Genomic DNA, 26,687 nt, shown 5'->3' on the forward strand with positions numbered 1-26,687 from the left:
CAAAAACAACATAATGCATAAAAGAGGGACTCAAGCAGAATTTAAATGCATAGATCCAAGAATTCTAACAAGAAAAATCCTACCAGTTCAAGCACCTGGGAACAGACACATCTGCTTCACTGATAGTACTTTCTTATCACATTAGCCTACAGGTTATCACAGCTACACTGAGTAGCTCACCATCTACTTCATACCTAAACCTAAATAAGATTCATAAAATGAAGATTCCCATATTTTAGTCACCTGATGATTCTGATGTTTAAGCTCTGATACAGTTAAAAAAGCTCAGAATTAATTTAAATTAGATCAAGAGTAAAAAAAAAAAAAGAAAACAAAAAATGCCACTAACAATTAGTTTTATAAAACACATAGTAAAAAAAAAAATAGTGCTAAAATTCTATATAACAATTTAATAAACAGATTAAAAGAATTAGGTTTTAGGTCCTCCTTTGCCTGGGAGGTTCAAAATCCCATTTCCCACATGCACTGGACCGGGCACAACATTCCACAGACCTCTACACTATGTGAAAGGATGGAAAAGTCCTGTTTCCCACCTTTATTGCTGAAGTTGTGCTACGGTGCAGAGCAACATGCAAGTTGAAGTAGACAAACAGAAATGGGCTAAACAGAGAATGAAGAAATAAGCCAGAAGCAGAACTTTCTAACCCAATGATAAAGGCATTCACCCACCTTCCTGGATCCCAATCCATGCTCCTAATTTTTTTTGTATTTATGCATTTTTTTTTTCCACTAAGAAGCTACTGGATAAAATCCATAAGTTGTTTTCTTCCATCCTTGGATATGACTGGTTAGATACCTTGAATGTTTTATGGTATCAAAAGGATAAAATTATGCACTGAAACTACAGAATCATTCTACAAAATTCTCCTGTCGCTTTTAAATGCTTTCACTCCCGTAAGCAAAATTGCAACTTAACATATCCATACGCAAGAGTCATTTGTAAAACTACAAAGTCAGACTGTCTGAATTTTGACAATGACATCTCTTCAAGATGCAACAGTAATAACAGAGAAGAGTGAGATTCTTGCTGCTAATACAGTGAATGAGCTGGAGGACTTTGCACAGTTCTTGTCTACAAGAAAGTACTTTTAGAAATTCAGCAGTTGGAGAGAAAAACTGAAAATGTAAAAAAAAAAAAAAAAAAGAATTCTGTACAGGTGTCCCAAAGGAAGCCATCAACCACTTTTTTCTTAAATCTGAAAAGCAACATTTGAATAACATTAATAATGAAAGTAATGTTTCAATTAATAGAAAATTTAACTTTACCTTCAGACTCTTTAAGTAGTTGGATAACATACTTGGGTGAAAACGATTTTCTTCAGCAACCTGATCATCATATCTTGGTCCTAACATTGTCTTCAAGGGTAAAAACTTCCCTGTGAAAGATAATAAAATTTTGCAGTATTTTATGTATACTCATGTATAAGTACACATACAATTTAGTGATTTCAAACCAACATGCTGAGCAGACTTAGAGTTCACCTTCAATAAAAAATAATAGCAGGAAAGGTATCGATAACAGTTGAAACTACCCTTAATTTAGCTTAATTTTCTTTGATATGAAGCTATCAACTCCATACATGACAGTAGCCACTAATCATTTATGACTACAGTATGTTTAGATTGAGCACTGGTGAGGAAGGCTAGACTGTGTGAAGTGTACAAGGTTAAGAAAGGGAAATTCCAATAAGATGAAGTAGTAAAATCCACAATTTATAAAAAAAAAAAAACAAATAACACCCTAAAAAGTAACAGCCTTTTGTTTCAAGAACTGCTATGCTGGGTCAAAGCATCTGTTTCATCTAGAAACTCATCACCAAAACAGGTCAATAACAGATGCCTAGGAAAGAGTATAAAACCGTGACAATGACAATCCATCATCAGATTATTCTCCCCAACTGCAACAAGCTACAGCTCAGCAACTTCCTGACCCAGAGGAGTTACTCTTCTGTTTAAGGTGTTCTCTCTATAATCATATGCAATATGGATGTTTTTAATAGTATTTCACCATTCTGCATGCCGCAGGTACGTCTAGAACAGGATTAACTAATGTGAATCAATAGAAGGAGACTGAGAGACACTGCCAAGACAATTCTCATGTCTTTTTTTCAATAGCTTGCTAGCACTCTCCATGGCTAAAGCAAAGAGGACTGGGTTACAAAAAGTGCTTATAAAAAGCAGGTACCTGCAGAGATGGCGATGCCAAGGCAGTAAGGCTGAAGCAGCCTGACGACTTTAGATCTAAGAGTTCAGGGCAAGCTCTTTTCATAAAGTACGTGATTAAGGTGCTACCCCAATGCAATAAACATGAAAATGTCCCATTCTGAACTGCTGTGCAATAAAACCAGTAAGTGGCAGCAAAACACCAATGTTTAAAGAAGTCAACTGGAAAGTAATGGGAAACACATCAATTCACCTCATTCAGAATGATGGGTCCTGTTAACCCAACAGAAGAGCTCCAGGCCTCATGAGAACCTGTATTTGGTCAACAAGAAATTCTAGATACTACAAACATAAGACAAGAGGGTCATGACCAAACACTCGATGAACATTAGTCCACAGAAGCCAGACAAACCTTGCTCAGCAACATTATTATTATTATACTATCAGATGGGAATCAAGTCATATACAGATGCTTAGAAATTCAATTGAAATGCTAATTAAACTAGAATATAACACCTCTGGGAGACCGCACCAACATCAATAAACTCTAAAAATTATGTCTCAATAAAACTGTTAGATGCCTTTGAATGTATAACAGAAAAAAGGAGAGAGAGCTGACTTTTGGCAAATTGTACACACAAAACCCCTAAGAATCACATGAACTAATGTAAGAATACATTACAATAAAGCAACCAACAAAATGAACCAAGCCCTTTCCTTCATTTTTAATGCAGTAGCTTCTTGTGCTCGCACAAGAATGAAAATGATCGGACTGAATGGAAAAGAATTACCTTGCAGTTGCTGAATAAACAAACACACAAGCGGTGATGGCACAGCAGATGACATGCTGATGAACTGCATTCTTGCTTACTCTGTGCTACTATATTTGAGAAGCCATGGCTTAAAAAAAAAAAAGACAAACAAGCAAAACCAACAACTTCTAGAGATCAAGAACTTGCTGAGTAGAAAAGCAAAGAATAAAGATTCATTGGTCTATCTTTGCCATGGCCAAAGGCTAACAACTTCGGCTATCAAATCTCTTATTAGAAATTTGAGGGAAACCAGTAACCCACAAAATGAGCAACTGAAATTAAATACTGATAAATGCCAAAGAATGCATATTGATGGGAAGATTACGCCTATTGAGATGTCTCACCAGGTTCTAAATAAACCTGTAAACAGTCCTCAGTGTCTTCAGTTCCACAACAAACTGCCATCAAAAAAGCATAAGAAGACGATGTAGAAACGTGGGATAGAAAACGCAGGAATTGTAACTGTTAAGCAAATTGTGGTACAGTGCCATCTAGAATAGCACGCTGAGTAGCATTTGCTGTGTTTTGAAAAAAAAAAAAAAAAAAAAGACCTTTAAATTATCACATATAGGAAGACGAAAGGAGTGAAAACTAGAAGATATTGGGGAAAAAAATCTGGAGTTTGGAATTGCTTGCCTTAAAAGGAAAGAACTTGAGAAATCTAAAAAGAGCAAAGTTTGTTTACTTTATCTCATACTAGGTAGCAAGGGAAACATTCATCTGAAGTCATTACAGTAGTTAACTCACAATCAAAAAATGTGTGTTTACATGATACTTAATTCACTGCCACCAGGTGCCAGCAAGACTAGATACCTAGCAACAATCGAGACAGACAGCATGTTACGGGTAAGAATATCAAAGATGACAGCAATTACTGACAAAACCTGAAACACGCACACACACACAAAACTTTAGGAGCACTTAAACTCATCCTCCAGCTAAACAGCTTAGGAACACACCAGTGACTTACAGGTCACTGTCAGTCGGCTCAGTAACTGATCAACACTGATAAACATCAGAGCCTTCAGGGAAAAAAAAAAACAAAAACAAAAACCAAAACCAAAGAAGGAAGAGGCTGCTCGGGGGGGACTCTCGTCAGGGCTGAGGTGCGCTGCTGCTCTCTCATCAGACGTGACGGTCGGGAAAAGTTTTAGCCCTAAACTTAACCAGTGCGAAGCGAGAACCCAGCATTAATGCTCCCGTGGGCAGGAGGGGGCTGGTACCCCGGGACAGCTCTGAGACCAACACCGGCCCACGGAGCCCAGGGGGCAATGGCCACCCGGCGCCGGGACAAAGAGCCCCGGCCGGGCCGGAGGGCGAGGGGCCGCGGCGGCCCCACGGAGGCCCCCGCGGCGCTGAGAAGGAGCGGGGGGCTGAGGGGCCGGGACGGACGGGCAGGGGAGCGTAGCGAAGGGGAGGGGGCCGTCCCCGCTGCCGCCACACAGCCACCGCGGGGCAGGGCAGGACCGGGCCGGGCCGGGCGCTCACCTGCCACGGGCTGCCCCCTCCTGGGGCAGTGGAGCCAGCGCGGCGGGATCTTGTTGTAGGACATGGCGGGGGCCCGGGCGGCCCCCGCCCGCCCGCGGGGGTGAGGGGAGGGAGGGGGCGCGGGGTGCGGGGCGGGCGCGGCCCCGGGGCGCTCAGCGGCCCCTCGCCCGCGGCGCCTTCATTCAGACCCAGCTCCGCCTCAGCCGCCGCTATCCCACACTGCACCGCGGCCGCCGCTTCCGCTTCCGGGTGAGGACCGGAGGCTCAGTGGGCCGGAGGTGGGAGGCCCGGCCCCGCCGCTCCCGGGGCAGCTACCGGGCCGGGGCCTTATGGAGGGGCTGGGGGTAGCGGGGAAAGGGCTCCGCGGCCAGCCGCAGGCCCGTCAGTCGTTGTGGGGGTAGCGGGGAGAGCGAAATAAAGCGCTAGGCCGGTGCTGGGCTGTGCAGCTACAGGAGCCTGAGGCCTTGGCTGAGCTGTGTTTCCCCCGTCTCCGAAAAAGGAGCGTTGGGGCGGGGAAAAGATTCCCGGTGGGAGGTTTTTTCACTCGATGAGGTGAACGTGAGGAGGCGTTTACATGCGCTTCTGGGGAAAATGGGCAGGTTTTTGAAAGAGAAAGTAATTGCAGGCTGTTAAAGTAGCAGTCTGCGTCAGGCTTGGGAAGCGTCCCGAGCTACAAATAACTGGAAGCTTGGACATACATGCACGCCCTGCTTCTAGTTTTCCTTGAATGTTCCCTTACAGGTGGGACTGGAGGTGGAAACAAATAGATGGATCCCTGCTCCAGCTAATAGTGCAACCATTATAGTCTGCAGGTAATAGGTTTGCTCGTGTAGCAGAGATGCCTCTGTACCAGGCCTTCTCTTTTGTAAAAGGGCAGAAAGATTAGGCTTGCAGATAGGTCCACGTAACAAAAACTGTGTTTCTGTACAGAATCCCAGTGAAAATTTTCCATGGGCTTAAAGCAGTCTACTGTAGCCTGGCAGTGTTTTCCTACATGAATATTTAAGATGGTGGTGTGGTTTAACTCCAGTAGGCAGCTAAGCTTTATGCAGCCACTTGCTCCCCCCCTGCAGCAGGATGAGGGAGAGAATCGGAAGGGTAAAAGTGAGAAAACTTGTGTGTTGAGATAAGAAAAAATAAGGAATTCTTTCACTACTTCCCATCGTCAGGCAGGTGTTTAGCCATTTCCAGGAAAGCTGGGCTTCATCACTCACAATGGTTACTTGGGAAGAAAACAGCGTAACTCCAAATGTTCCCCCCGCTTTCCTCTTCCTCCTAGTTTTTATTACTGAGCACATCATTCAGCCTGGGATATCCCTTTGGTCAGTTGGGGTCAGCTGTGTCCCCTCTCAAATCCTTGTGCGCACCCAGGCTGCTCGCTGGCAGGACAGTGTGGGAAGGAGAAAAGTTTTTGATGCTGTTCAAGCTCAGTTCAGCATTAGCTACAACATCCCTGTGTTATCAGCACTGATTTGGTTACAAATCTGAAATGCAACACACTGTGAGCTACTGTGAAGAAAATTAACTATCCCAGCCAAAACCAGTACCGGTGGTTTCAGTGAAGCGTTAGGAAACAACAGCAACAGATTATGTTTATTTCATAGCTTATTTTCCAGTTACTTTTCAGTACTGTTCTGTCTGGACTTTATGGTTTTCTATAAGCATGGTTTCCTGCTGCATTTTATCACTCTAAACTTTATTGGACATAGTTTCTATCCTCTAGTAGTAATTGGGGTAGTCAGTTAAGTAGTTTGTGTATCTGAGTCACTAGATTCTTATACTACATTAGAAGTTTCTGACTTTTGTCCTGTAAGGCTCTTGTCATCGTCAGACATTAATCTTCTCATTCTAGCTAAAATTAAAAGTCTTGCTACTTTTATATTATTTTCCCTAACGGTTAAATAGACTTCCATTAAAACATTACTCTATGCTGTTTGAAATCAGATGTTGATTTTTCCGTTACAGAACGAACAAGCAACAGTCAGACACCAGGTGGTGCTGAAGACCAGCCAGAAAAGAAAGTGAAATTCGAGTGCAAGGAGTGTTCAGAAAGAGCAAACAACTGCAAGATACTCAGTTTCTGATTTCAGTAAATTAGGAGCAATGTACAGTAACGTCAGCAGTATGCCAAAATTAGGAACGAAACCATTTGCAGAGGTGAAGAATAATACAAAAATATGTAATGAATGAGCAATAATTTCTGTTCTCGTCATATAGCTTTAAAATTCTGATATGTTTTTAAAACAAACTTAACAGCTCCGGAGCAAAAATAGCATGTAAAGATGTATAGTTAAACTGGGAGGATGTGTACATCTGGTGTGTACATCTGGTTTTATTTAGCAGTGCGCAAGGCCAATAAACTGTTTGAAATTTTAAATGTAAGGTAGGGAGTTAAAATGAAGCCTACAGCCAAAATGAGCTTAGCCAGGCGTCGTCCATAGTTTAGCCCTTTGGCTGAGCGGAATTGGGGAAGTCCCTCTGGCAAAGCAGGGTAATGTTCAGCAGAGCCCCTTCTCCACCCTGGAGGGTTTTTCCTGACAGGACACTTAGGACTGTTTGCCACACACCGTCTTGCTCCACATCAGGTACCAAAAATCAGGACAGTTTGAAGCCGTTCGTTGAATGAGAAAGGAGGAAACAGGTTGTTCCTTTTTCTTTTTTTTCCCCAACAAAACAGTGTCGGAGCTGCTATTGAGCAAGAGGAGTGGTGTCCTGTAGATCAGTTGATGGTGACTGGGGATTGGTGGTTTTCATCTATTTAAGAGTGAATATGCTATAAATACGACATTAAGAGGCGGAATATAGGATGGGGAATATAGAAGCAGGGAATAATCCTGTCATCATTGTTCAGTGTATTCCTTAGGGAATTTTATGTTGGGAAAATTGAATCACCCAAAAATACCAGTATTCTCCAGCAGAGTAACAGAGTATTCCCATGTTTGAGAATATGTTGCTGCATTGCCCCTCACAGATACAACGCAGATTCCAAGTGGCTCTGTTTACTCTTAGCTTGCGCTAGTGCTGCCTTGGTGAGGTGTTCTCCTGGTCTGGAGAACTTGGTTATTCACAGCTGACGTTATGGTGTTCTGCATGTGTAGTTTACACTGGACTTTGCCACGTTGGACTCTGGGAAACCATTTATGCTGGCATAGGATGATGTTTGCATGTGACATCAGTCTTGGGGAACGGACATTTCCTGCTGTACCAGCAGAGGGCACCGAGTTCCTCGGGTCATCATGCGACTTTGAAAGCCAACATAGTTGTCTTTGAACAAGGAAGGCAGCGGTGGCCTTAGTGGTTGTTTTAAGGATTGCTTTGAGAAAGCAACTGCAAATGTTTTAATAGTCTGTGATACAACGTTCCCTCTTTTCTGCCTATCGATTCTCTTATCTGGAGGCATTCAGATGCCTGTATCCTTACTCGCGTTTCTGCTCACCAATTTAAATCCTTTTCCTGGCAGAGCAGACACTATGATCAAGAAGTCATTTTCCCAGGATGCGGTTCATCCTCTGTGCCACACGCATGTTGACTTCTTTGGTTTCAGCTCAGCCATATTGTTTCGGGTAGTGGAGAGCTGCATTTTTGTTCTACCTTGATTGAAAACCATAAAAAAAGAACCCACACCAACCCCCCCCCCCCGCACACTTTAACTCTTTTTTTCTTAATTACAAACTGAACATTTACCGACATTGTTGCTGATGAATAATCTTTGAATGGCATATATTAATATTGTAAGTAGCTAGATAATGGAAGTTACTTGTTCTACGCAAAGTGGATAAATTGTGTATTTTGCCTGAAGGAAGAACACATGGCGTTGCCCTTTTCTGTATTGATAGAGGTCAACAACCCCATTACTGTTCTGTTTCAGTATAACATTATTTTCCATGTGTTCATAAGGTAATAATGAATGTAATAAGAAAATAAAAACTTCCCTCAGGGTGTTCAACGAAACAGACACTTCTGACTCTATCTAGTAAATACATTTTCTTTAAAAAAACAAAGATCAAACAGATTATTTGCTAAACTGAGACTACAACAGGATTTACTTAAGTGAAAGTAATTGTGAAAGAAGCTAACTGTATCCAAACATGATTCATACAGTTTTGTTTTTCCACTTCATGGTATAGGTGCTCACCTGGAAAGAAACTCGATGCCATAAACTTGTAAGTTATCGTATGTGGAACTTATTTACTGATTCAATTAATTGACTCCTTGCTTATTGGTTTTAATGTTCATGGCAAACTGACTTAGGACAAAATGTGTAACTAGTACGGTGTTCCTTTATGACTGATTTATTTTCAGTATGTGTGAAGCTTTTGTAGGGAGGGGTGACTGCTGTCTAAATCTGCATAAATATTTTAACTTCTTTGTTACTGTAGTCTTATTTTATGCCAATAGTACTTAGTTTCTAATAGTATCAGAAGCAAAAAAACTCCCAACAACTAAAAAACAGTACAATGAAAACACTTTCAGATTTAAGTGAAAGTTAATATTATGGTTTCTTATGGTTAAGTTCCCTAATACATATGTTGGCTTCTACATTTAAAAATGCTGAGTATGCACTGACTCTTTTAAAAATCAAAATAAAATGCTAGGAGTTCAACATTTTTTTGATTCATGCTTACTTGTGGGGTGTCAACAAATAATTAGGAAACTAACTTCTGAGACAAATTATTTTTCCAGGTTTGAAAATGAAAATAAGATTCAAAAAGAAAGTGATTTTATTCCTTAAGTAAATACAATACCAAAAGGGATTTTGAAACAAAGTTTTGAGTGCTGCAATGTATTTTAGAAACTAAAATGTCATTTACAGTATTCTTCCTATAGAGAGCTTTGAGAGGAAGCCAGCAACAAAATTATCAGTCTTTAGTCTTCAAGACATTAGGGGGCACCACAACTTCACAGACTTAAAATGATGTAAGTTAAAGTACAGTTACTTTTCCTGTCCAAAGTAAACAGGAAACAGCACAAGACAGCAAAATCAACTCCTGGAGTCATTCCCTAGTGCGAGATTATGATACAGTTCTCAATAAAATTTCCAACAGAAGATAACTGTTCAGATTATCTGTTCTATATAATTCTATGATTCTATGATTCTATAACGCAGACATTTAGTAGAATATAGACTACACCCTCCTTTCTGTAAGAGTAATAAAGCTAACATCCATAAGACTAATGGATGCAATATCAGCAGCTTGCTTTCAGGTCTTTATTTAAATCTCAAGTTTTCCTTCAGGGTTTGATTCTGGGAATAACGACATTTTGAACTCAAGCCTCTAAGGTGTTACAGCGTTAGTTCGACCTGTGGAGTAAATCTCTGTATGAGCATGGAGCAGACAGTGAGCTTGGGATGGAGCTGCTTTAAATCCAGGTCCCTGAAGCGGGTATTGTGTTTGGGGGAGTCACCATAAGGTACCAGACTACGCCACCAGACACGCGTGTGCTCTCGCGGTGACGTGTAAACCTCACACCACAGGGGACATTAACAGCCCTAGCTCTGACGTGCAAACCTGGCAGGTGATTTACTTAGCAGGAGATTTACTTGGCAGATCCACCGTCTGGGAAGGAACTGGAAAGACGTGTGTCCGTGCAGAGGGAAGAAGGTGTTTGTCTGTCCAGAGGGTTGCTGTTCTTGAAGAGGGACGACAGCTGTGAGTTCAAGCACTGACTTGTAGGCCTGGAAAACAAGATGCCCTTCCTCTTGTTCCTCTGCAGCCGAGATGATGCTGTGCTTGATGTAGCAGGGATAAGCAGCTGGACAACGAGCTTATAAGCAAGATATTTGCCATTCCTGGGAGACTAAGGCTGGGCCTCCTTAGAGTTCTTACCACTTGACCTAGACACCCGAGGCCTTACTCACATCAGCTGTGAAGGGTGATTTTTCAATGGAAATCTACACTAAAAAATACCCAGATGTAACATTTAAGAATATATGGTCTACTGCATAAGATGAAATCGTATTGTAGTAGTGTGCTTTAGTAGTATTTCAGTATGGATAAAGTAATCAACCACCTAAAATTTCACGATGGAAAATGACTAGCAGTAGGGAAAAGCATGACATAATACACGAGAAACTTATCTAATTTACGCAAGTGGAAAGCGTGACTCACAGTCTTTGGAGCTGGGCTGGGGAGTGACTGAATTCCACAAAGTAAACCAGCCTTCTATTGCTACACTTTCTAGTTTCTCTACTGCCCGAAGACGGGCACCTTGCTAAAAATCTTGCCCTGAATGGAGGCTGTGGTTAAAGCTAACGGGGTAACTGAGGTCCCGGTCAGCGCGGGAGGCAGACTGGGGCAGGCAGTAGCTGCGAGAGGGTTATCGCTCCTCTACAGCCCAAAATAGCCAAGAGAGGGTCGGTATCTCAGCCTACCAACCTGCGTACGTGACGATCAAGTTTTGGGTTGCTCTGCTGGCAGAAATCTCTTTCTCGTGTGATCAGTCACACAAAGAAATGATTGTTACCCATAGGCACTCTCTCAGACCTTCTGCATCGTAAGTTTGTGCCTATAGGTGTGTACACTATGGATATATGCGAGTATAAAGCCTGTGAAGAATAATACATTTATGAACTATAATACGGTACCTGAGAAAATACACACAGACCTGTTTTTGTTTATATGGCTTTATTATACAAAATATGCGTAACATACTGTACAAATGTAAATGAAGACCAGAGTCTCTCTCTTGAGGTGTTTGCAGTCCTGAAAATACCCCAAGAAACTGGCCAAAGGCAAAGGAAAGTAATACAGAATAAAGCAAATTGAGCAGCCTGGCAGGCACACAGGCTTTTTGAAAATCAGATCTGAATATATATTTATATTGTATACAAACTAAGGTACGGTAAAATATACGTATGCAAATGTATATATAAAATCAGATGCTCAGTCGTTGCCCTTGTGAGGGTAGTTTTGCTTTCTGTCAGTATGCGCTGTGGAACAAGATTTACAAGAAGACTTGCGACTCTTTCCCGAAAAAGCCTCACTCGGAAGGAAGTAGAGAGCAAGAGGAATACCCCAGCACATACATCTGCAGCATCTCTGATCTAGGGAACCTGAAGAATCAGTTGGCAAATGTCATTTCAGACAATGTCGTCGTATAGGTTGTAAATTCATGCCTTCCAAGTATTCCTTAGAGAAAGGAAAAGGGGTTTTATTTTCCATTAGAAATGCTTGTCATTCCCTTTTTCACATTCTTACCACTGTAGGCTTCATAGCACAGTGACAACTCACAGTGAACATTATGGAATGGACTTTGCCTCAGAGAACGTAGTGCCTGTGGTCCATTGGTGTTCGTAGAGCTACAGTTGAAGTCCATGCCGCTTCTTTCCACGGCTGTTTTTACCCACTGTAACTAAGTTGAGATTAACGCCAAAAAAAAAGCTATTATCCTTGTACTCAAAGCTTTGCTCAGAATGGGTATGAAACCATCCTTGTCCAGATGGGCTTTTAGGGAGTTACTCAGAGAGATTAAGGTCCTTGAGAAAGGGAAGGAGGTACAAAGATGACTCTGTATTTGCCTGAAATGGATTTCCTAGAGCTCTGAGTAGTTTGGAGTTTTGGGGTTTGGCTAACGATCTTTATGCACTGAAAGGGCTGTTAATGGAAAATGTTAACACTTCTGCAGAAAAGTCACTTTGTGAATTCCTGTATCTACCTCTGCTCTACAGAAACTGCTTTTCAAAAATCCCTTTGGGGAGAAAAATCTCCACATACCCTTCCACGTACTGGGACTCAGATCTGCTAAAATGAGTTTAGTATTGTATTTTTTTTACTATAATTGGATGTTTTGTCAGAGACCTGCTGCGTGACGCATTCTAAGCTTTCTAAACTTCAGAGAAAGACTTTTATCAGTCTTGGCAGACTGACTCAGGCCCTACCTGTACATGTTCTCTAACACGGAGAATTAGAAAAACAAGCCAGCAGCACAACAGCAGAGAGTCACGAATAGAATTAAAGCGATTTATTAAATGTAAATTATTGAACGATGACACAGAGAGAGAGAGTCACAAATGAGTCTAAACACTGTGGACACAACGCTGGTTATAAGCAAGGGTGTGCTGGTTTAAAATGGGGAGCCTGTTCTGATTGCTTGTCTCTTAGATGCAAAATTTGATTGAGTACCACAGAGGGAACAGGTAGAATGAAAAGACAGGGCATTTTGTTCCTGAAACACAACCCACTTCATTACTTGCTCTTTCCTACCCTACCGTTTGTACCAGCTTTGAAAAGGGTAGAGCTGTTGCTAGGTAATCTTCTTTACCCACTTGGTAGCTGAAGTTTCAGCCACGCAGAAATGAGTTTTGATATATCTTACGGCACAAAATTAAAATCTAAGGCATTGTTTAATGACTGCTTTCCAGTGCAACCCTGCTTCTAGTTACGGGCCTCTTTCCTGGGAGGAACCCAACCACCGCAGGCTGTAGGTCACCATGAGTTGAGCAGCAGCAGCTGCAGACCCTCCCTGAGCTCTCTCCTCATCTGGGCTGAGAGCATCGGGCTCGGACACCCTTTCTTCTCCGCGCCGATTCCTCCCTCGAGCTGAGCAGCAAAACCAGGCAGGGAATCAATGGGGTCGAAAAGCAAACAAGCCTCCCCCGTCCCTCTCTGCTGGGCTCAGCCGGGTCCAGTTCCTCGCCCAGGTTCGTTATGTGGCTGCAGAAGCAGCACTTGGATAAACTCAGAGGGAAATGCGGTGGACGGTCGGGAACAAATGGGCAGGGCTGGGGCAGGAGAGGAGCTGGTCTCAGTTTCTCTTAGATATGTGATCTGCCAAGGATCTGAAGGAAATTCAGGTCAGCTTAACGTGTGAAGCTGATCTAATAAAAGTATACAGCTGACGTGATTAATCCTGATCTTCAAACACACATTTCACTCATACTTTAATAGAAAGAAAAAAAAACAAAAAAACAAAGGTGTGGGAATTTTCTTGCTGTATCTTTTAAGATTTCCAATGTGGAAAAGATAATCTCAGGACAGCTCTCAGATAACCACAGTCAGCAAATTATGGTCACATCCACCGTTGTTTCTGATCTAGCTATATTCTTTTCCATCTGTCATTGACACCCACTGTCGCCATAAAGAAGTTTTTTTACCTTCGGGTGGCAAAATCACAACGTACAAAAGCTGGCAATTGCTTTCTCTTTTTTATGGGGTGTGGGCTACAAAGGATGGTTCGATGACATTCGTCATCTGTTTAACGTTAACTATTATTTCCTTCTACCTGAACCATGACATCCAAAAGCATGAGAAATAAACGCTTATCCAGTTCCGACAGTATTAATCACCTCAGAGATAAAGTAATTTCTGTCATTGAAGGAGATAGCGGCTGCAGCGAGTACTTGCCAGCCTGGCAGATGCGTGGCAATTCAGGCAATCTAACACCTGGCCTATTTATCCTTTCCTCTTACTTCTAGAGAAGCGACCTGGAGCCAGGCTTGTAGATCTCCCCGTGGGATCCCTGATCCTTTTCTGCCCTAGGGGCACGCCACTTCTACAGTGACTCACAAAACCGCTCTTCTTCTGCAGTGAAAATTCACTTTACGCCATGCCTAGCACCGAGGAGGTTTCTAAAATAGAAGTATTTCAGCCTACTGGCACGCTGGCTGTGCCAAGACGGTGTGTGCACAAAGGATATTTGTTGATTTACATTGTTAGAGGGAGTTTAAAACAGCAGCGCTGCCTAGAAAAAACGAGCTACTAAAAGATCTACTAACCAAGGACTGCGGGGAATGGAAAAAAAAAAAAAAAGGGCTCAGTCGTGGCATTCCCCGAGGGAAGTAATAAGAAATGAAAAGGAATCAGAAGAAAAAAATCCTAATAAATAAAATGGTGTAACAGAGAAACCTTTGGATATGACTCCCCTGTGTTTGCATCGTCCAGCTGCTTTTTCACAGAAGAAATACCAATTAAAGATACGCTATCTAGCAGGCAGCAGTGGCAAAGTCGTGCTGCTGAAGGTACGTTGTGTAACGAGAAGTCGACTGCCTACCTTCGACCCAGGAAACTTTTGTTTCCAAAGAATTATGCAAATGGCTACCAGCAAGGCCTTGAAATCAAACTCTCACTTACAGATCTGTAGAGTAACAAACGAAGTTTTGTCCCACTCTGTGTTTCTTCCTCTTAGCGAAACCTAACTATTTCTGAGACAAAGCGTTCATCCCTATCTCGAAGCGCAGCTCGTAAATAATCAAGGGCAAAGGCTTATGTGCCTGGGATTTCACAACCGTAAATGCTGATGAATGAATACCGCAACCAACAATTTCTACAGCGCTACATAACTTCCAGTAGTCATCAACAAGTTACACAATTTTTCTGGTTTACATTAACACGTAAGGGAAACACGTTCCATGACTCCTGCTTTACTGAATGTCCAAATCAGCTACCTCACTCACTCACGGTTCGGTTAAAGTGTAAGAAACAGACCCTGGCGTTTGGTCGGACTGAAGTCTTTGCCGATAGGTATTTTAATAAAAAGATTATACATACTTATTAAGAACTGCCTAGTTGGCCACTATTAAAACTTGAATTTTAACAGCTTTCAAGCTTGGCTTTTTACAGCTATTCAACTAAGTACAGCTCAATATTATTTTTTGTTTTCAAATGACATTTTAACACTTAGGTAGAATTAGTCCTTTGATTATGACTTGCATTTGTTCACTGACCGTGCATCCCTGAAAGTAAGGGAAGGTCCCTGAAATGACCGTGCATTCCCTTGCTAAAAGGGAATTTATTTGCCATACTAAAGTATATACACTTGAATCTTGGTGAACAAATGGGGGGGATCTGCTTTGGCATACCCTGTACTCCTAATATTCAAGCCCATCCTTCTTTACCGCTGTTCCTTTCCAAGGTTTGCTGCAAGTAATAAATATAACATATCCTATTAAGTTTTGTAACTTCCGCATAAATACATTCAGCTCTTGGTAAAGTCAGTGAGAGCCCTGTGTGTGTACACGCCGAAAGGAAGGCAGGGAGACCTTCCACAAGTCCATTTAGCAGTAGCCTTATGCCAGTATTTACTTAAACTTTCTATGATTAAAAGGAAAAACAACACAGTTTGCTTTGGGGACTTGCACGTATTTTATAAATATTGCATCACCTCTCCCCGTCCCGTGGTATTTGGTACTCTGTATCCCTGTATCCCTCAAGAGCCTCTGTAAGCAGCAGCTGATTGACTTTCCCGTCTCTCACCAGATACATCGCAGCACACGCCGTTATACCAGTATTATTTCGCAAGTAGTTTGTTCAGTTTTATTTGCATGTGTTGGCGTCTTATTAAAGCAGATCAGGACCAAGTAGTAAGTCCTAGCTCTCTTCTGTTACAGGTGTTTAGTTTTCCTGTAATGCATTCTGCTTAGCGTAATAAGGAAGAATCTGTAGTTTCTGAGTTGCCAGCCCCCGAGGGCTGATTTAAAATCACGAGTGGGTATTCTGGATACAAGGAGCTCTGTAGGAGGCAGCAGCAAGGAAGGCACAGCGAAAGCAAGCATAAGGTAATTTACCACGAGATTTTAAAGAAGAAAGGAATGGGTGACATCAAAAGAGAGCAGGTCGGGTAGGCAGCCAGGCCTTGCAGATAAACATTCTGAATTTGAGGTAGAATACGAAGGAAAAACAGCAAGGGCAACCAAAAGAGGACATAACCGAGGTAAATAAGAAGACTGGGGCCCTGGCAGTACCGTAACACCACTGATGCAGTAAGTCATGCAACTGAAGACAGAAGATAAGTGGGATGATACGATAACACTGATGAGGTCCAGAACCAGGTTTTGCCAGGGGAAACGCGGTACAGCTTATGGCTGGGGAAAATGACGAACGGGGAGATGGCGGGGGGGGGGACGGACAACATTCTTATCACTTTCCAGTTGCTCTCAGCAGACAAAAGAAAGCCGCTGACATCAGAGCAGGAAAGATGAAAGGCTTGTAGTTGCACATCTCCTTTTCTTTAAAGAGGGAAACAAAACCAAACTGGACCGTATCATCAACTAGAAATGGCACGCGGGAAGAGTTCTGGAAAATGGAAAATCCCAGGGTTGCTCAACGGTGAGAAACTCCCCTCTCCTTCCAGCTGAGGACACGTCACTGGAAAGTCCCGGCCTGAAAAAAAAAGAAGCAAAAAAATCCACCGAGTAAACAAATTGCGTAGGCAGTCAAAACAGAAAGAGGAACAAAGTCAAATGATACTTCGACTTTAAAGGAGTTTATTTTCAGGTTAGCCGTTTCCTTGAATGGCAACAGTTCAAGTTCAGACAAGAAAAACCTCATTAGAGTGAAGACAGCTGGTTAAAGTCTCTGCTGATATTAGGCCATAGAAAGCGAGCTCGGTTATTAAAAAGCTAAGATTTCAAATCGGGATTTTTTTTGGATTTTCCGCTACTGAGTGTAGTCAGACAATCCCAGTGCCAAACCAGATACCCAGGATCATTGCATCACTCTAAAATTAGAAATGATTGTCTAGCAAGTTTGTGGAATTTTTTCCCCCTTCATTTACATGTACTTCCTTCCAGACAAGGAAGCTGTGCTTAACGAAGCACTTCCTAACAACTCACATGGCTCTTTGTCTTACAAGCAAGTTCAATGCTGGGAATTTTTCCAGTGCTGTCCATAAAGAAAACAAGGAAAAACCATGGTTGGTCACACCGAGACAAGAAATACAGTCTTGGACAAAATTCTAGGGTTCTTCCCTCTATAACTAGCATTCATGAGAATAAAAATATTGACATAAATTATTACCCTTCTCTGAAATAAACCAACTTTCAACAAATGTACTTCACGGTAATTAATCACAGCAACATTAACTCAAATTCTGGAACCAATTACAGTGACAGCGCTTTCTAGCTGTAATCTCGGAAAATAATGAAGAATAATTTAACCATGGAAAATAATTTAACTCTGCTTTTCCGCTCTCCCAGTTAATGACTGTTCCTGCGACCGATGCACGTGGCAGTCCAGCCCTGCTGTAGCAAACAGCAGATGCCAGTTTCGCAAGTGTTGTGTAGACTGCCCCATCTCCAACCCTATCAATATTACAATTAAAATGTAGTATTTTATTGTCTTTAAATTCAGGTTCTCTTAGGTCTCATCAGGATTCAACAACACTACTGCGAGACCTGTCTCAAGCACGTTATCCTTGACAGCTAATAACTATTATCATTTATGAAACTGCCAATCTATTCACATCCTTTTAGATTTGGGAAGAAGATCAACTAGCACTCCGGGGTGTGTGCGGGGATGTGTTACATTTTTTTTAATTTTGGTTTGTTTTTTGCGTTGTTCCTAATATGTATAAATAGTAGGAGGGAACCAGAACTGCAGGAAAGTTTGAGATTTTGATTATCGTTTTTCCCGCTACGAGATAAGGGCATAGTGCTACTGTTGTCGAGGCAGGGGGCAGGAGGATCTTGACTTCTAAGGTGGAAGCCCAGTACCCAGCTCCATCCATCACGTCTCTACTTCTGGAGCCTTGAGCAGCAGAGAATAATGAGGACAAAAGCTTTCCCCAGGCACCAAGCCGGAGCCGTAAATGCGAAACCCAGACGAGTTCCTGTTCCTGCATCTGATGCAATAACTGCATTAAGTTTTCTACAGGAGAAATCCCCCTCTCTTCCATGCGTGCTCCTACGCGCACGGCAGGAGGATCCAGCATATGTTTCCTGGATGGGGCCACAGGCGGAGACAATATCCACAAAAAATGTACTAATTGGACCCGCTGTGATTTTTACAGGAATGTCCTTTTCTCAAAGAAATTTCCTAGCAATAAAAGCAAGCTGTGACAGCAACATAAACACAGTCTGCTGATCTTTTAAAGGCTTTTTTTTTTTTTTTCCAGGCATAGACACCAGTGTGGATCAGGAGGAGGTGGAGTGGCACCTGACAGCAAGAACCCGTCTTATCTTGGGTGACACCCATTGCAAGAGGCCTCCGTCTCAGCGGCGTTTCAGTTTCAGCTAACAACAGTTTGCTGCAAGAGCTGATCTACCGACTCCTCTGGAAAGCTGCTGCTAATTTTCAAGCTTTAAAGTTAAGTTTTTTGTCTTCTGTTAGTACAGCCATGCTATCTGAAACCCTTTCAAAACAGCTGCATCTCTGATGCTACGCAGTAGCATGCTCTCAGATTCACCTCACATGCTGTTCCTCGTGCTGGTAACTCAAGTCATAGATTCATAGAACGGTTTGGGTTGGAAGGGACCTCAAAGATCATCGCGTTCCAACCCCCCCGACCTAGGCAGGGACACCTCCCACTAGACCAGGTTGCTCAAAGCCCCAGCCAGCCTGGCCTTGGTCCAGACCTTACTCATGGGAGTAAGTACCACCCTAAATCTGGACATTCCAGCCAGAAGACTTGGGTATTTTAGTGGCTGGCTGGCAGCAAGACACACAAAAAGTTGACATATTTACTTACTGAATACCTGATGCGATTAAGTAGCACTGAAAAAAAAGGCTTAAAGGTGAAATGTCAGTGATGTTCGCTCCTGCTGTCGGGGACTGATGTTTGTTTCAGCTGGAACGAGGTTTTATCTGGTAAAGCTCCTTTAAATAGCATGGGTATGGAATCAGTTCAGAGTCAGGGAATATAAAACCTCCTGAAGGAGGGAAGGGAGAAAAAGCCCTGAATGCGGTAGAACCAGCCACACCTTCATCAGAAAAAGGATTTCCATAGTCAGATCCGACACTCGCCCTGAAGAAAAAAAAAACAAAAAAAACAAACAAACAAAAAAAAACAAACAAAAAAAAAAAAAAAAGAAAAAGAATTATCAAACTAACCTAATTCTAACAGAGTAACCTAATTCCTAACAGAGTCACTGGCAGTTACCGGAGCAGGGAAGTCATTCCTGGCGCATGGCTAATTCTGGATCTGGCTTTGCTTAGTGCTCCGCACGTCATCTGTTAGTTTTCTTCTTTGACCTTGCCCATGTTGTTACAATGAAAGGTTCACTTGGCAGCTGATGAGGAAAGGAAAACAAGACCAATTGTAAAGCTGAGTGACTAAGCTAGAAAATACAGGCCAAGCCATTTGAAGCTCTTGGAAAACCCAAACATGGATTTACTCTGCTCACTGACCGATTAAGCAAAAAAAAAAAAGGCTAAAAGAACCCGAAAGCTTTCGTGTTCAACATCCAAAAGTTGGAAAGTGGCAGAATTAGCACAGAATATGCGCAAGAAAGCCTGGACTGGGATCAAAAAGGCAGTTCAGAAGTCACTGGCTGGAGAAGGACCAGGTGACTACTGAGGTGCACGTAGCTCACGAAGGGTTCGCGTGGGACTTTGAGGGCCAGGGTGGCACCAGAGCTGCACTGACACAGACCTGGCAAAGGTCACCATTCCTGCAGCAACGGAGGTCGGCATGGATGGGGGAAGGGGCTGGAAACCCAGAGAAGCTGTGGATGCCCCATCCCTGGAGGTGTTCAAGACCAGGCTGGACGGGGCTTTGAGCAACCTGGTCTGGTGGGAGGTGTCCCTGCCCATGGCAGGGGGGTTGGAACTCAATGATCTTCAAGGTCACTTCCAACTCTAACCATTCTATGATTCTAAACCATAGCAGGAACGCAATGGTATCGGTCTCCACCGCGGTGGCACAGAACAGGCCGGCATCACATCGGCCGTGCCTGCCCCAGGGACGGCAAACGTGCACCTGGGAACAAGGAGCCGCTTCACCGAGCTCAGAGAAGCCTTCCCCCTTCAAACAAGCTGAAGCTTTCAGACAGATATTAAAAAACAAACCCAAACAAGGTAATTACCGCTTCCCTCATGCTTGTAATTCACCAGTCGTCCCTTTTTCATCACATGAATGACATCACTGTCAGAAATTGCTGCCCGAGGACCTGGACTGAAACCGGCTCTGCAATCACATTAATGGGTCTCCGTGCAGATGCAGCAGCAGCAGAGTTTTTTTTAAATTAGCCTTCAAATTATTTTACCAAATAAGAAAAGCTGTAATTAAGAAGTGAAACGCTTCAACAACAACTAATCACTAACAATTAAAAACGCAGAAGGAATCGTTTTATTCTACGGATTTGACAATTTTAGCAGGGGATTAGCATCGAACGCAGGTGACTGCAAATAAAACGCTATCGAAAACCAATAACGTCCTGAAATGCGTATGCTTTAAAGGCTTCACCATAGCCCGTATGAATAAAGCACAGCTGTAGAGATGTCACTGTACAAACACGCTCGCAGGTCTTCCCTGTGCATTTCAACAATACTCTCAAGTTAAGCAAGATCAAACTTCGGTTTTCACTCTTGACATATACAAAACATACGTAGCGAAAGTCCTGCATCTCCACGATAGACAAGTTCAAACTTCCCCAAGAACGACACCCCAAAACTACTAAGATTTCAGCTGTTCCTTGTGATGTTACGAAATCTTTCGTCTCTTCCAGGCCCAAGGGCAGGAGCAGTTAAGTTCTCCTTTTTCCTCCGCTAACCTCTATTAGACCTCTGGTCCCTTTCTGGAGCCACAGCCGTTCCCCAGAAGACAGCACCACCCACCAGAGCTGTTGACCGCAAAGATCGTGACCTTGGCACCACCCGATTGCAGCCTTCTCCCATTGCTAGGGCTGGAAGGCCACACACGAAATACATCCCCCTGCCAAGGGAGAGACGTGGCCACGTTGAGAAGCCCAAAATCGGCCAGAGACGGGTATTATGCAAAGCAGGGTGGCATAAAAACAAATTATTTTATTACAATTTAATATTGTCTACAGACAGAAGCGCAGTCTATCCCAGCGTCTGCCCCTCCCTCGGTGTTTTTAATGAGATTGTGGTGGGGTGGCAGCTGCACCCAACATAAACCTATCTGCCCTCCAAGCGAAAGTTACAGGACTCACGTAGTATTTCTGGCTACCTTTGCTCCAAGGGTTTTAGGAGCCGCCGGTCACCGAAAGCACCATTACGCATACATAAGATCACAGTGATCATTTCTCTGCTGAAATCTTGTTACCAGGACATTTGTGACCTAAATGGATGGCTAAGAGCATCATCTAAGAGGCGAGTTGCATAGGAACCGTAGCGAGCAGAGAATTCGGCTACTCTCAGGCCTCAGAGGAAATACTTACTGATACAGCAAAATCACTTCTGCATACAGTGATGCATATACAAAAGCTTCAAGTTATACAAATACATTCTCCCAAAGTGCCCATTTTATGTCAGTCATACACCCATGTAATGCCATTACATATTCATGTGCCTCATCTAATTAAATAGGTATTTTCCCAATTAAAAAAAAAAACCCAAACAAAATCACAGGATGTCTCACAGTGCTGCTGTTTTAAACTTCCACACTGTGAAAACTGTAGAGACTAATCGAGGCAAAGCATATTTTATCTGAAGGCTTTTATTTAGGACTTTGCAAATAGATTCGTTCTTATCTGAATCTCCAGTTATATTCCACGGATTTTATATTCTTCTCAGAAAGCGTGTGTCTTTGCTATATATATATTAAATTTCCTCTTATCTTCTCTTACATCTCTGTCCTGCATGAGACAGCAGTGCTCTCTGCGTGTTTGTTTGCTGTAACAGCAGAAGTGAGAATTACTCGTCAGGCACCGAGTCAACTACAAATAAGCATGTATGCCTGGAAAAGCATCGAGCAAGTATTCACAACAATTTCAAATCCGGTTAAAAAGAAAAGAAAAAAAAAAAAAAATATATATATATTAACAGCTGCTTTTAATTTAGATCGGTTAGTTTTTCCTAGACCTCAATAAATAGAAAGCGTAAGGCATGTGGAATCCAAATTCTTTAATGGAACTGAAGCTAAAAAGCACCGTCTGCACCATTTCAACTTCCAAAGGATCTCTTTCCTTCATCGGTTGCAGAGAATTCCCCTTCCTCCAGGTTAATGCCAGCGAACTGGCCGGCCACAGGTGTTGGCTGGTCACGGAGCGGGGCCCGGAGAGAGAGGAAGGATGCGTGAGGTGAAGAGCTGAAGATGCCGTGTGGGGTCCGGCAGCGGGGGCTACCGGAGAGGGAGAGCAGCAGCCCCCGGGGGAGCCCGGCGGGGCGAGTAGCAGCCGAGGCCGGCCGAGCCCCGCTCCATCGCCCGGCGAAGGCCCAAACGGGCGCCTCGCCGGCACGAGGGCCGGGGCCCGGCTTTTCCAGCCCCGGTGGCACCGGCTGGGCACGCCGGCGGCAGCGAGAAGGGCGGCGTTACTTGCAGAGCCCCTCCAGCCGTTCCAGGGTGCCCTTCATGTCGCGGATGCGCTTGGCCAGGGCGGGCACGGGCTGCATGGCGCGGTCCAGCTCCTCGCAGCGGGCCACCAGCGCGTACATGGCGCGGATGCTGAGGTCGGCCGCCTCGCCCAGGCTCTCCACCCCGTCGCGGTAGGTCTGGATGCAGCCCACGCTGAGGGCCGTCAGGGCCTGCAGCCCGCAGTGCACGTTACGCAGCAGCTCGTCCACCTGCGCCGCCACTTGCCCAGCCAGGGCCACCACCTCCTGCAGCGCTCCGGGGTCGATGGCGGGGATGGAGCTGCCGCCGCCGCCGCCGCTGCTGCCGCCGCCCCCCGCCGCCGCCGGTTCTCCCCGCGGAGCGCCGCTCAACCGGATCCGCCGCTCCAAGTTGTTGGCCACGAACTGGGTGAGGGGCCCTTCGCGCAGCACCGTCCCCTCCAGCTCCAGGGCGCTCGCCAGCGTCGCCCGCCGCCCCTCCGGCACCTGCCGCCCCGCCGCCGCCCCGCTGCCGGCGGCGGCCAGGCTCAGCGCCTCCAGGCTCCGCCGCCCCGCCGCCTCACGGCCGGGTGCCTCCTCCTCCGCCGCCGCCGCCGCCGGGAGCCCGGCGGCCGCCGCGGGCCGCAGACCCGGCACCTCCATGGCGGGCGACGCGTGCCTGCCCGCCGGCGCGCCGCCGCCCAGCAGGGGGCGCGCCGCCGCCTGTTTACCTCCCCTTCGATTGGCTATGAGGGGTGCGGGGGCGTGACCGCGGGTGTTTGTGTGCCGCCCGATTGGCCGGCAGCTCTCGCAAGGAGACCCGCCCCTCCCCTTTTGCTGGCTTCGCACTGCGGGCCCGTGACTCGGAGACTGGGGCGTGCCCGCTGTTTGTGTCCGCCCGGATTGGGCGGCCTGCGGAAGCGGGCGTGGCCCCGAGTGTTTGTGTCGTTTCTGATTAGCCGAGGCGGGGCCAGGGAGGCCGGTGTTTCGCCGCGATTGGCGGAGCCCGCTGGAGAGGCGCGCCGCTCGCGCCGTCCTCGCACGGCTATTGGCTGGGGGGCGGAAGGGGGCGGGCGCCGCTCGGGTAACAACACCGGGGCGCTGCTGGCTGCTGCCTTCACTCCCCCGCCATGTTCTCCTAGCAGCGGATCCGATTGCGCCACCATCTCAGCCCACAAAGCCCGGGCAAGACACTCCCCAGCGACCCGATCCGCTCGTCCCCGCCGCCCGGGCTCGACCCCTCTCCCCGCTACAGCTCTGGGTACCCACGTCCCACCATGGTCACCACCACAGCGCCGCCGCCCTTCCTGGCTCGGATCTCGGCAGGCACCGAAGACCCCCGGCGGCTGCCCTCCGCTCTCCTCCAGCGCCTCAGGCGAGGAGACAGCAACTGTGAGAACCAGCCCAGCTGCTGCCTGGCGGGCCCGGGGGGCAGCGCCCGGCCCGCGCTGAAGAGAGTCCGGCGGAGGAAGGGAAAGATCCGGCCCAGCCCCGCGGGGCTCCTGCCCAGCCGCTACCAACAGTACCAACAGCACCGCGCCGGCCTGGGGAGAAGGACCCCGCTGGGAACGCACGGCCCGGGCGAACTTCTCCCTCGCCCAGCCCCAACGGTCTCAGCCGCCGCCGGCCTGGTAGCGGCCCCGCCGGAGGAGTCCCCCGCACCAGCCCCCTCCAGACCCGCGCCCAGCAAACCCCTCAGGAAGGAGGTAAAGACGGGGCTCCGCTACTTCTGCTCGCTCCCTCCCTTCCCCGCGCCCCATCTCCCGCACTCTAGGAGGCGGGAGGCCGCCATCCTCCCCGCCGAGGGGGGCGGCCCCCTCCTCTCGCCCCCCCCCCCCCCCGTGAGCCCGGGGAGGGGGGCCGGTAGTTTCCGTTACGCCCGTTCGGACGGGGCGGGGGGAGGGAGAGGAGAGTGAAACGACAAGCGGTGATTGGCTGCGGGGCTCCACCAATCGACGCCCGCCGATGCCCCCAGCAACAGCCGGATTTAGCCTGTTGGCCGCCCGCCAGCCGTTCCCCCCTCCTTTTAGCTCTCCCCCCCCCACTGCGCGCGCAAGGCGGGACGTGCGCGGGGTGCAGCGCCCCATGGCGGCGGTGGCGGGAGGGCGGCTGAGGAGGCAGCGGGTCCTTCCCCCGTCCCTCCGCCGGCGGAGAGGGCTCCGTAGGCGCTAACGCAGGGGGTGTACAAGATGTGGGATAGCTGGGACGGGGGCGGCGGGCGGCTCATTACCCTCCCGGCCGTAATTACCCCCGCCTTTCCCCGGGGTGAGGCGGGCGGGCGAGCCATTGGAGTGGTACCCCCTGCCTGTGCGCTGCTGGAGGCACCTCCTGAGGAGAGGGGTGGTGTGTTGACGCGAATTCTTTTGTCTCTGCAGTTCTTAAAGAACAAGATGGGAAAAACTGAGAAGGCTGCCGTCTCCTACAGCCAGCCTGTTCACGGTTTACATCTGTGTGAACAACCAAAGATAAACAGGCAGAAGAGTAAATGTAACGTGCCGCTGACAAAGATCACCTCGGCAAAAAACATAGAGAACTTTTGGCAAGATTCTGTATCGCCGGAAATTATTCAGAAGCAGGAGAAAAAGCCACTTAAAAACACAGAGAACTTCAGAAACGCCAAGTCCAAGAAACCTATCACCCTAACCGAAGCGAACCAAAAAGAAAATTACGCTGGGGCAAAATTTAGTGACCCACCATCTCCTAGTGTCCTTCCAAAGCCTCCCAGCCACTGGGTGGGTGGCACAGCTGAACCCTCTGACCAAAACAGGGAGTTGATGGCAGTCCATTTGAAAACTCTCCTAAAAGTTCAAGCGTAGTTTCCAAGATCTCTTGAGTAATTGGCAAAAACTCCATCCAGGAAACTCAAAAACATGCCTTGTTGCAACAAAAATTGCAAAAGACTGTCAAGTCTTATAATCACATAAAAAAAAAAATAATCCTTGTATTATATTTTTTATGGTTGTGTAAATAGTGTACATCATGTATTATGTGTATATTCTTGTTCATACTTTGAGAGGTACATTTTAGTTTTGTTATGAAAGGATGTATTTTGCACTGCCTGAATGGTAGATGTCTTGTATATAAAATATGGACAATTTTAAGTGTGTGCTTGACACATGAAGACTTGACTTGATTTGCACAAGGTAATGAAAACTTCGAAAGGAGAGTACAGCTTTCTGATTTTAAGGTTCCAGATCAAATGTGAATGTTTTACTCATGCACTACTGACAACAGTTCTACATTCTGTGTCCCAGTCAAGTATAAACATGGAATTTTTCATACAAATGTGAAGTTTTGCTCTCTGCTTTGGAAACAATATCTGGAATTCCTGTTCATCTGTTTGTTTTTAAAATTAACCGGAATTTGAGAAAAATTCCAACCCGTCTATTTGAGCACTGCTGATTTCTTTAAAGAAAAAAAAAAAGGAAAAAAAAAAAGCAGAGCTTTCTGCCAACAATCTTAATTGGTCACTAAAAAATTAAATAAAACAATTTGGCCTCCCCTTAAGCATGTCTCTGTTTTTCTTTTGTGTGTATGTGTCTGTTGAAATTTAAGTACATGAACTTAAAAATACTGGCTTGCTTTCTAGTGCATCAGTAGGAATATTTTGTCCTTCTCAGCCTTTAACTATCCAAATAATTAAGAGTTTTGATAGCTCTCTAAGAATTGCTTGTGTTTTTTAAAAATATTTCCTTTGTCCCTATGTCATTTTAGGTTCCTTATCCTTGTGCCATCGCTTTCTTCTGTGCCTGTGGATTGACCATATTCATTAACACAGCCCTGAAATGGGACGGGTCAAAAAACAGAATTTATTTGCTTTGTTTATAGAAATTAATTCTATAGTTGCAGAATTTTTCATCACAATGCTATTAGGTTGTTGAACTACAAAGGCTCTAAGGTAAGAGTGCATACAGAATTTTTTGGTCCACTCTAAAGACTCCAGGTATCTTGCAAAATACACCTCTATTTCTTGATTAGGTGGTACATGCTGAAGGGAAATGTGTGGCTTCAACAGCCCCGTTTGCTGCCTAATCTAAATACTCTATAGTTAAGC

The 26,687-nt window shown here is 45.3% G+C and overlaps 3 protein-coding genes across 4 annotated transcripts in view; 1 reads left to right on the forward strand and 2 right to left on the reverse strand.

Annotated features, from left to right (window-relative positions):
- Positions 1 to 4,548, reverse strand: part of RNGTT (RNA guanylyltransferase and 5'-phosphatase) — a 174,316-nt gene extending 169,768 nt beyond the window's left edge. For both annotated transcript variants that reach the window (XM_074150422.1, XM_074150423.1), the window contains exons 1-2: positions 4,485 to 4,548; positions 1,288 to 1,397 (exon numbers count right to left, since the gene is read on the reverse strand). In XM_074150422.1, coding sequence (XP_074006523.1) covers positions 1,288 to 1,397; positions 4,485 to 4,548 — 174 coding nt within the window. The remainder of the gene's footprint in view (positions 1 to 1,287; positions 1,398 to 4,484) is intronic.
- Positions 4,549 to 22,633: 18,085 nt separating this feature from the next.
- Positions 22,634 to 23,799, reverse strand: BORCS6 (BLOC-1 related complex subunit 6). Its single transcript, XM_074150337.1, is given in 3 exon segments — positions 22,634 to 23,473; positions 23,475 to 23,729; positions 23,731 to 23,799. Coding segments are annotated over 3 exon segments (1,164 nt in total).
- On the forward strand, positions 23,737 to 26,138 carry PNRC1 (proline rich nuclear receptor coactivator 1). Its single transcript, XM_074150339.1, has 2 exons — positions 23,737 to 24,339; positions 25,009 to 26,138. The coding sequence occupies exons 1-2, from the start codon at positions 23,911 to 23,913 to the stop codon at positions 25,447 to 25,449; spliced, it is 870 nt and encodes a 289-aa protein (XP_074006440.1). The 5' UTR covers positions 23,737 to 23,910; the 3' UTR covers positions 25,450 to 26,138.
- The last annotated feature ends 549 nt before the right edge of the window (positions 26,139 to 26,687 follow it).

Source organism: Numenius arquata, chromosome 7, assembly GCF_964106895.1.
Source record: "Numenius arquata chromosome 7, bNumArq3.hap1.1, whole genome shotgun sequence".
NCBI lineage: Eukaryota > Metazoa > Chordata > Aves > Charadriiformes > Scolopacidae > Numenius > Numenius arquata.

Coding starts and splice junctions, on each gene's coding strand:
- PNRC1 (XM_074150339.1), top strand. CDS start 23,911: ATGGTCACCACCACAGCGCCGCCGCCCTTCCTGGCTCGGATCTCGGCA. Junction 24,340..25,008: donor GCAAACCCCTCAGGAAGGAG/GTAAAGACGGGG, acceptor TTGTCTCTGCAG/TTCTTAAAGAACAAGATGGG.